The sequence below is a fragment of the Aspergillus affinis genome, assembly GCF_023601865.1.
Source record: "Aspergillus affinis strain CMG 70 chromosome Unknown NODE_8_length_531634_cov_87_933514, whole genome shotgun sequence".
Taxonomy (NCBI): domain Eukaryota; kingdom Fungi; phylum Ascomycota; class Eurotiomycetes; order Eurotiales; family Aspergillaceae; genus Aspergillus; species Aspergillus affinis.
The window spans coordinates 242,579-252,878 of record NW_026515789.1 but is presented as its reverse complement, the minus strand read 5'-3'; the positions used below and the strand labels follow the sequence as shown (position 1 = coordinate 252,878).

Sequence of the window (10,300 nt, the reverse complement as noted above, 5' to 3'; positions counted from 1 at the left end):
GCCGGGCTTCTCGTGTCGGGCTGACTGAAGTTCAGTTGGTGGGATTGAGGCCGATGCACGGTCCCGCGCGAGTTGAGTATATCCTTTCGGTTTGTTTGGCGCTAGGAGGAGGATGGGCCAATCAGTTGGGATGGGTGGGGAGGGCTTGGCGGGTTAGTAAGCACTTTCTCGCAGAGGAATCGATGATTCCATGAAGATGATGCTGTCTATCTAACCTGGGATGAAGATGGAAAGTTATTGAAGCGATAAACAGTGCAATGTATTCTATAGACTTCTATTCTTTATCTGCTACATCTTTGTTGAGTGTAAACAGACGATTTTTGTATCCCAACCTCAACCGAACTACGGAGACAACTTCATTGTATGGTATTTTATGCCTGAGGTGTCATCAAGCGGCTCCTTCTGGTCGCCCAATCCGGTCAGTATCACTATCTGGTTGTCTCCACTGCTGACTCGACAAATTGTCTCTCTTTGGTCTTTACGAGTCGGGTACCGGCAGTCCACCTTGCCATCAGCATCTGCATTCGTCCAGATATATCCCAGCGACGAAATCTCTTAACTTTTGTGCACGCCGGCGTTCGGGACCGACGCCGTCGGAGTCCGGAAGATCCGGAAGTACTGTAGTAACAGGAATTCTCCGTTTAATTAGTTATTAGAAATTCGGTAGAAAGAACAGTTTATGCAGGGTAAATTAAGTAAGCTCTATGATATAATTACTAATTACGGAGAATATGATCAAAACGAAAGACAATACCGAGTAAGAACGCAGAGAAGATAAAAAAAGATCGGAGCGGGGATGTCTGCAAAGCGCCGAAGCAGATGGAAAAAGCACAGAAAACTCGGCTGGAGGCTTCTTTTGATGGCCCGCATTCCGGTGGCTGCGGCGTGATGATGTCAACCCTGCTTCACTGAACCGGTGCAACTTCAGACCGTCGTACCATGGAACCAGCTTATATTTCCCGATATCCGGTTATAGATAGGAGCTACCAGGAGCATACGGAGTAGTTCGCGGGCAGGTTCGAGAAGAGTTGAAGATTGAAACGGTCTATTGCTAGACAGAGACTACTCTAATTGCCAGGAGAAAGCTAATTTGTAGCATGGTTCTATATATAGCGATGCGTACCGTTGATTCTGATGCACATGGATAAGATACGGGGTTGGGTTTCTTCGGCCTAAAAGGTACACAGTAAAGTTGATCAGTGATCACGAGGCTGCCAATTCAGGAGGTTAACAGGATACACAGCCTCAGTCACCAAGTCCCTTGTAGTCGTAATGCGGTACGACGCATTGTAGAGGTATCTTGGTAGATGACTTGCCAAGTAGCCGAGCCTCTCGGTCTCCAGGCAGACAGGCAGACATGTTCCCTTTTAAGTAGTTATTTCAACCAGTTTATTTATGTCTGGAGATTCAGGAGAAAGGAATATCAGTACTGGATCGGTGATCAATCGCAGACAGATCTCCGCATCTCAGCCAGTTTCCCCGTTGCCTGTTACCCCTGGCCAATCTATGGAGGATCGGAAGTTGACATATTCCGCGTTGCCGACGGGCTGTACGGAGTAGTGGACGTAGTGGACGCAGTGGACGCGGTGGCGGCCAAGGGGCTGGGAAGTGCAGATCGAACTTTAGACCTTTTCGCCCGTCTCCACACCAGTTCGCGGTCGATCGGACCGCAACGCCAGTCTGTCATAAACATCGCACGCGAGATAGTTGGTGAAGTCATCCTCAGTGCGGAGGGGTAAATATCTAAGCCACGTCCTATGTACCGAGTGCATAGTTAATGGTAAGACAGTCTTCTGACATCAGATTGGGAAAAGTATAAAAATCAGCAGAACCAGCAGCATCCGGTCAAGTACGGCGGAGTAAACATAACTTTTAGGATCTTCCGGTGTAAAGTCAATCTAACAAGATGACACTGTGTACACAAGGATAACGATGAATTATGCCACTTGGCCAGGTGGTCGGTGGACGGAACATTGTCCGTCTGGGGATTCCGGAGAAGGATTTAAAGCACCCATTTTTTCTTTTTCTTTTTCTTTTGGCGTGTCTTTGACCTTCTCGTTCTCGGTCGGCTCTCCCCGGATGGCTTCTTGTAATCCGTACTTTCGCACCATTCCATAGACATACTCCCGGGATAAACAAAGAAAGTCAAAAAATTGATTACCGATCAGAAGAGTAGGAATTCTCGAATTACACAGAAGAAAAAGGAAGGAAGAAAGAAAAAAACAAAACAAAATAAATCTCACTGTGCACAGCTCACGTAACGGACGGAGCCCCAAGGGAAATTACCCTGGTAATTAACTACTCCGTAAACCAATGGATAAGGGGGGGGACTGTGAATATGTCTCATAGCAGAAATTTTAATCCAACAGAATTGAGGTTATCGACATGCATCCAGCGAGAAGATCACTTGCCAGCCCCAATCACAGAGCCAAAAGTACCCGACAACCACCGTCAGAATGGAGCCTGACTTTACTGCATCGAGCGATCCAAACAGCCTGCCAAGCCCTGAAAAGGAGAGAGGGAAAAGGGGGTTTGTCGTGGATGGGGAACTCCGTCGTCAACCCAGGGAATTCCGATCCATTTGGTATAACAACCGTCACGATCCGAGGACTGAAGTACATACGGAGGATATTTAATTTACGATGCACAGTCCATGTGCGTCAGGATGTGGGCAGAGCAAAAGGGACAAGAATGCAGAAGATGCAACATGTACGGATAAAATAATAATGTACACCGTACACCTCCAGTCTCTGCCAGGGCTCCGCGAGTGGACCGTCTGGCATAAGCATGTGCCGTCTCCGACAGCTTTTAGCCTGTTTCAGTCCCCATCGATCCATTCTCCGACTCGCGGAAAGTGGGTGACACTTGGGCTCCCATGGAAGCCGTCGTTCTGGCACTGTTCAGTATTCATCTTTAATACAATGCGTTTATGAGGCTGCATGCTCCGGGCTAAGTATATCGACTCTACGTTCTTCGGCGTATATCTAGAGAGTATAATCGACTGCCACCGACGAGAATCACCAGGTTCCCTAGGTAACATTCTCGTCCCCGTCCAATAATGACACCGGACATACCGTTTCTCCCTCGACGGTACATAACTTGCTGTACAGGGTACATGCCGTAGCTTCCGGCCCGGCTGGCTTTTCCCGTCAGGTATTCCCCAGGCTGGCAGTTCAGCAACAAGAACGATCGATTCAGGGTCGTTGATTCCTGTTGACGAGGGTGGCCCTATTGGATTTCTGATCAGTTGCTGAACTTGAAAAAGCACAAGGTAAAATAAAATAAACTGAAAAAAAGAAAAAGACCGAATGACCCGTGCGGAATAAGCTCGGGTAAAGAATAAGGATACGGGGGGCACGGCACCCGGGGAGCATTTTACTCAGTAGGGTACTAGGGAGTCTAGATTGTTAGACACTGATTAAATCCATAATAGACCAGGTCGACCGTTTAAGGGTCCGACAAATGGATTTCGCAGGACGAATCTTTCCGAATTGCCGGATCTTGGAAGGAAGTATACTTCTGAGCGACCGTTGAACGGTCCTTGCCACCACCTTTCGTCAGATTTTTTCGAGGGGAACCAAATAATGCTGCGAGGCTGGCGATATCCATAATCCATGGCTGGGCTGCTTTGTTCTCCCTCCCGTGGAGGTGTACGGTAAGGTTGTAAGGTCTGTCGCCAGTGCTCGGTACGCCTGGGTAATATTACCGGTACGCAGCCCTGCCCTGCACCCTGAAGAAAAAAGAATGATGTAAAGGACAGGACACCTCTTAGTTAGCTCACTAGGTAGGTAACTAACTAATAATCTAATAATCTGACATAAAAAACCGCCAACGATGGGGTTGGGGCGCTTTTAAGACTGAAAGAAATTGCAGAAAAAACGAACGAAAAAGGGACAAGCTGTCGACAGGTTTTTCACCAGATGGCAGGATCGATTGATGTAGATGAAACACGACAGAAAAAACCGAGTCGATGTCCATTATTATTAAGATGATGATCCATTTGATGGGAAACTTACGCGTTCTTCTTTCCGCGAGGATTCCCTGGAGGGACTACCACCGTAAGGTACTAATGACCATACCGTACCGGGCTGACAAGCACCCGTGGGCGCCGCCTGCAGTCCGTAGTGCCGTTAAACCCGCCCGCACGTAAGGTAAATTGGTAATCCGTAAGAATCTCTCTTACCTCCGTCGGGGCCAGAGCAGCAGCAAATAATCACTAGTAAGTCAAGGTACTCTCCGTCTGAATCTTGTAATTCCTCGCTCCCTCCGCTTCTCTCCCTCTCTCTCCTCACCCTCACCTCGCTGCGTGAACTGCCCTTGAACTCAGGAGTTTCCGTCCCTTTTTTTTTCTTTTCTTTTCTTTTCTTTTGCCCCGTGCCTGAGGCTTTCTTTGTCACGTCCCTCAAATCCTACATGTCAATTCCCATATGATCTAGCTTCCGATAATCTACCTTTCTCGACTTCCCTACACTTCCGCTCGTTTTGCCATCCACCCTCTGCCACTCGGTTTGGGGTCCCTCCGCCAACCTCATCCCCCTCGGACTGCAGCCCTCTCGTCCTGTTGTCCCACCACGACCGTTCAAGTCGCAATCTTCGCTGTATATATTTTAACTGCATTGCGCCGCTTCGTCTAACTACCCCCCTTGGCCCGCGGAACTGCCGATACCAGTAAAAGGAGAGTATACGAGGATCTGGCTGCCACCGTCGGGGCCCGGCTCGTTGGAGCGGATGCTCTCCCTCCCCCGTCGTGATAATCACAGCACGGTCGCCTATTGCATGCCCCCGTGAGGGCCACAACTAGCCTAAATGGCTTCGGAACATCTTGGCGCAGAGCTCCATGAGCTCGGACTGGAGGCCAGGGAGGTGCCCAGCAACGTCTCGGTGCCGACAAAGCGACAACGATGGGCAACGCAGCGGGTCGGCGGCACCGGCGGCGTGCGGAAACGCGTGTCCATCATGGATCGCCTTCACAAGAAGACGCAATCAAAAGACGAGAAGCGCAAGTCCACGGCTAGCAATCTTCCGACCGCCGAACACCCTGACGCTGAGGGCGATACCGAATCGAATACTCGCAGGGTCTACTTCAATATCCCCATCCCGGAATCCGAACGAGATGAAGACGGTCACCCCAGCGCCGCGTATCCCCGGAATAAGATCAGGACTGCCAAGTATACTGCTCTGACGTTCGTTCCGAAAAACATCTGGTTGCAGTTTCACAACATTGCAAATATCTACTTCTTGTTCATTATCATTCTAGGTGTACGTCCTCTGTATTGTGTCCAGTATTCGAAAGAAATGAGGGGAGTTCCCCCTGTGATGCTAATCGATCGTGCAGTTCTTTTCTATCTTCGGTGTCGATACACCCGCCCTTAACGTCGTCCCGCTGGCTGTCATCGTCGTGGTCACCGCAATCAAAGATGCGATCGAGGATTGGCGGCGAACGGTACTCGACAACGATGTTAATAATTCCCCCGTTTACCGTTTAATCGAGTGGAACAACGTTAATTCGACCGAAGACAATGTGTCGCTTTGGCGTCGGATTAAGAAAGCCTCTACTCGGGCGACCATCTTTACCTACAGGTTCGTTAAGAATTTGACTCAGAAGAAGAATGACGCTTCGACGCCCGAGGAGAGCGATCGGCGCGCATCCTTCATGACCACCGTGTCTCCGCGAGCGTCGATGTACTCTCAACGGGGCGACGGCGAACCCGCAGACGACGTGATCCAAATGACTCCCGTTTCATCCCCGACCCCCGAAGCACGACCAGACTGGCCCCTGCCGGGCGGGAACGACGCCCAATACCTGCATCCCGACAAGGCAGCGCGGGACAGCATGGCTGTACCGCCTACCCCTACCACGCCCCCTCGCAAAGGTGGTAGCGTGGTCGACAAGACGAAACAGACCCTCGGCAAGGCTCGGTTCAAGCGCGACTATTGGAAAAGTATTCAGGTTGGAGATTTTGTCCGATTGTATAACGGAGATCCCATTCCGGCCGACGTCGTCGTGATGTCTACTTCGGACCCGGACGGTGCCTGCTACGTGGAAACTAAGAGCTTGGATGGCGAGACTAACCTCAAGGTCCGACAAGCTTTGAACTGCGGACGGCAAGTCAGACACGCCAAAGACTGCGAGAAGGCCGAATTCGTGATTGATAGCGAGGCGCCCCACCCCAATCTGTACGCCTACAACGGTGCGCTGCGATGGGACCAGCGCGATCCGGATTTCCCAGAAGCCCCTCGGAAGGAAATGATCGAACCCATCACGATCAACAACATTCTCCTGCGTGGTTGCACTCTCCGCAACACCGAATGGGCCCTTGGTGTGGTTGTTTTCACTGGTGAGGAAACCAAGATCATGCTGAACTCGGGTGTGACGCCCACGAAGAGAGCCCGACTCGCCAAGGATCTCAACTGGAACGTTATCTACAACTTCATTCTCCTGTTTGCGATGTGTCTCATCTCCGGTATCGTTAACGGTGTTGCGTGGGACTCCGACAACAAGTCGCTGAATTATTTCGATTTGGAGTCTTATGGAGCCACGCCGGCGATCACAGGTATCATCACGTTCTGGGTGGCGCTCATCTTGTTCCAGAACTTGGTCCCGATTTCGCTTTATATCTCTCTTGAAATTGTTCGTACAATCCAGGCCGTCTTCATCCATAGCGATGTCTTCATGTACTACGAGAAGCTGGACATGTCCTGCGTTCCGAAGTCATGGAATATCTCGGATGATGTAGGTCAGATTGAGTACATTTTCTCCGACAAGACTGGCACCCTCACTCAAAACGTCATGGACTTCAAAAAGTGCACAGTCAACGGCGTTTCATATGGTGAAGCCTTCACGGAAGCACAGATCGGTATGGTACGCCGAGAAGGCGGCGATGCTGATGCCGTGGCTGCCAACGCACGGGAGCGGATCGCTTCGGATACCGACCGCATGATTCGATTGCTTCGTGGAATTCATGACAACCCTTATCTACATGACGACGCGTTGACCTTCATCTCATCAAACTACGTCGCGGATTTGGACGGTCAGTCGGGCGTCGCCCAAAAGAAGGCCACGGAGCACTTTATGCTTGCTCTTGCTGTATGCCACACTGTCATCACCGAGCACACACCTGGCGACCCTCCGCAGATCGAATTCAAAGCGCAGTCCCCCGACGAAGCAGCTTTGGTTAGCACCGCTCGTGATTGTGGGTTCACCTTGCTTGGCAGATCGAATGACGACCTCATTGTGAATGTCATGGGCGAAGAACGAACATACACCGTTCTAAACACTCTGGAGTTCAACTCGACGAGAAAGCGAATGAGTGCGATCATTCGCATGCCGGACGGTTCGATCCGACTGTTTTGCAAGGGTGCCGATAGTATCATCTATGGGCGTCTGGCCCCGGGCAAGCAGCAAGACCTCAGAAAACGAACTGCGGAACATTTGGAAGAATTCGCCCGCGAAGGTCTGCGGACGCTGTGCGTCGCCGATCGGCAACTCAGTGAGGAGGAGTATCGTGCATGGAGCAAGGAACACGACATTGCCGCTGCCTCGCTCACCGAGCGTGAGGAGAAGCTGGAGCAGGTGGCGAGTGAAATCGAACAGGATCTCATGCTTATCGGTGGCACTGCCATTGAGGATAGACTCCAGGACGGTGTCCCTGATACCATTTCTCTTCTCGCAGACGCCGGTATCAAGCTCTGGGTCCTTACTGGTGACAAGGTCGAAACTGCGATCAACATTGGATTTTCCTGCAACCTACTCGATAACGACATGGAATTGATTGTCTTCAATATCCCTGAATCCGAGCCACAACGAGCGGCACAAGAGCTGGAAAAGCAGCTGCAGGTATTTGGGTTAACTGGCTCTGATGAGGAGCTGGTTGCGGCCCGCAGTGATCATTCACCACCCGCCCCGACCCATGCCGTTGTTATTGATGGCGAGACGCTCAAGCTTATGCTTGATGATAAGTTGAAACAGAAATTCCTTCTCCTGTGTAAACAATGCAAGTCCATTCTCTGCTGTCGTGTCAGTCCTGCCCAGAAAGCAGCCGTCGTGCGCATGGTGAGGAATGGTCTCAATATCATGGCACTCTCCATCGGTGATGGTGCCAACGATGTTGCTATGATCCAGGAGGCCGATGTCGGTGTTGGTATCATCGGAGAGGAGGGTGGCCAGGCGGCCATGTCGTCGGACTATGCCATCGGACAGTTCCGCTTCCTCCAGCGACTCATTCTCGTGCACGGAAGATACTCTTACCGTCGCATGGGTGAGTGTATCGCGAATTTCTTCTATAAGGTACGTTTATTTTGATATAAACCCCTCCCCCCACCCCGCTTGATCTCTTTTTAACCGTTGGATAGAACTTGGTCTGGACCATTGCGCTTTTCTGGTACTCGCTCTACAACGATTTCGATGGGTCGTATCTTTTCGACTATACTTACATCGTCTTGGTCAACGTCGCCTTCACGTCATTGCCTGTCATTTTGATGGGAATCTTTGACCAGGACGTCGATGACAAGGTTTCTCTTGCCGTTCCGCAGCTGTATATGAGAGGTATTGAGCGAAAGGAATGGTCGCAGTTCAAATTTTGGTAAGCAGTCTTCCCGTGCTGATATCCTCTTGCGTTGGCACTAACATGCTGCAGGATGTACATGGCCGATGGCTTGTACCAGTCAATCATTTGCTTCTTCATGCCATATCTTCTTTACCAGCCCGGGAACTTCGTCCACGCCGACGGAAGAGATATCAGTGACCGGACGAGAATGGGTGTCCTCGTCGGCACCAGCGCAGTCATTGCCAGCAACGCCTACATCATGATGAACCAGTATCGGTGGGATTGGCTGACGGTGCTGATCAATGTCATCAGTTGCCTGCTGATCTTCCTCTGGACTGGTATCTACTCTTCTATTTCCGCGTCAGCTCAATTCTACGGGGCTGCGACACAGGTGTATGGTGCTCTGTCATTCTGGACGGTCCTTCTCATCACCGTTGTGATCTGCCTTCTCCCACGGTTCGCCATCAAATCCTTCCAAAAAGTGTTCTTCCCTCGCGACGTGGACATCATTCGCGAGCAGATTACCCAGGGCAAATTCAAGTACTTGGACCAGTACGAGGCGTTTGTCCCCCCGCAGAGTAAGGCTCCCTCCGGTGGCTTCAGCGACGAATCTGCTGCCTCTTCAGATTTGGGTAAACCAATCCAACCTAGTATGAAGCAGGACCCCTTTTCAGATGACCAGCAGATCTACACGCCATCTGTCGCCCCCACGTCGCACACGCACAACACGCATAACCCGCGAAGTCAAAACGGTAGCAATGGCACGAATTATGCCTCCAGCCTCGATACCACTCAACACTACCATCCTCAAACGGTAGACTACGTCCGGAATTCGGCTGACCGCACGCGGCATTCGTTTGATCGAGTCCGACATGATTTCGATACTACCCATGACCTCTCCCGTGTGGAATCGTCACTCACGGGGGCTCATGAACCGCAAAGTCCCCACAGTCCACTCAAAGGCCCCTACGACCCCCCCACGCATGCCATATAAAACCTCCTGCTGTTTGTTTTTATATATTAGCTCTCGCTTGATTCCTGTCCTTACGACCCTGTCGATTTCTTTTCTCTTTCCTCTAATTGCCGCTGCATCTGATCTGTTCTATTTTGTATGACGAGTAATCTCCTTGTTTTACTGGAGCCGCGTTGTCTACTTATTCCCCGATAGAAGGCGTTTGGTATACAAATCTGGTTGGTGATTGGCGCACATCTTTGTTCTTTCTGTGTTTACTGAAGTTTTATTAACTTCCTTCACCCTTGCTTTCCACCCCCCTTCACATTTACATCCTGGCGTACTACTGCCCGTCTCTTTCTTGTACAAAAGCATCTCTGTGAATGCGCATTCTCTCACCTTTTCTTATATCCGTCCTTTCTTTTTCTCTTTCTTGATTGCTTTACATATAATAATCTCGAGCTACTTTATAGCTCTAGGAGGTTTTTAGTGCTTTGAAAGCCAGCACATGCAATGAGGTTATGTGGGGAGGAGATTTACGGGTTTTACGTGTTCTATTGGAAACCTCAATGAATTGATTATTAACGTGGATGTGACTATGAAATGAGCTGTTAGAGACATTCAGTAACTGGAGTACTCCGTAGAATTCAGAGAACCAACGCGTCTCTGCGCGTAAAGTGGCCGTTTGACGTGCCTCACCGCCCTGGTTAGCTAGCCAATCGGACCCCACCAAATGCCCGTGCCAATTTACTCTTTGTATTGCCTGCCTCGCCCATGCTCTCTCTTCCTTCACCCATTCACA

General features: G+C 50.4%; 1 protein-coding gene across 1 annotated transcript; it reads left to right on the top strand.

Moving 5' to 3' along the window:
• Positions 1-4,806: 4,806 nt before the first annotated feature.
• On the top strand, positions 4,807-9,540 carry KD926_011056 (phospholipid-translocating P-type ATPase domain-containing protein; the record flags this gene model as incomplete). The annotated part of the gene is made up of 4 exons (XM_053096037.1): positions 4,807-5,259; positions 5,336-8,287; positions 8,353-8,582; positions 8,637-9,540. The coding sequence occupies 4 exons, from the start codon at positions 4,807-4,809 to the stop codon at positions 9,538-9,540; spliced, it is 4,539 nt and encodes a 1,512-aa protein (XP_052959864.1).
• Positions 9,541-10,300: the final 760 nt, after the last annotated feature.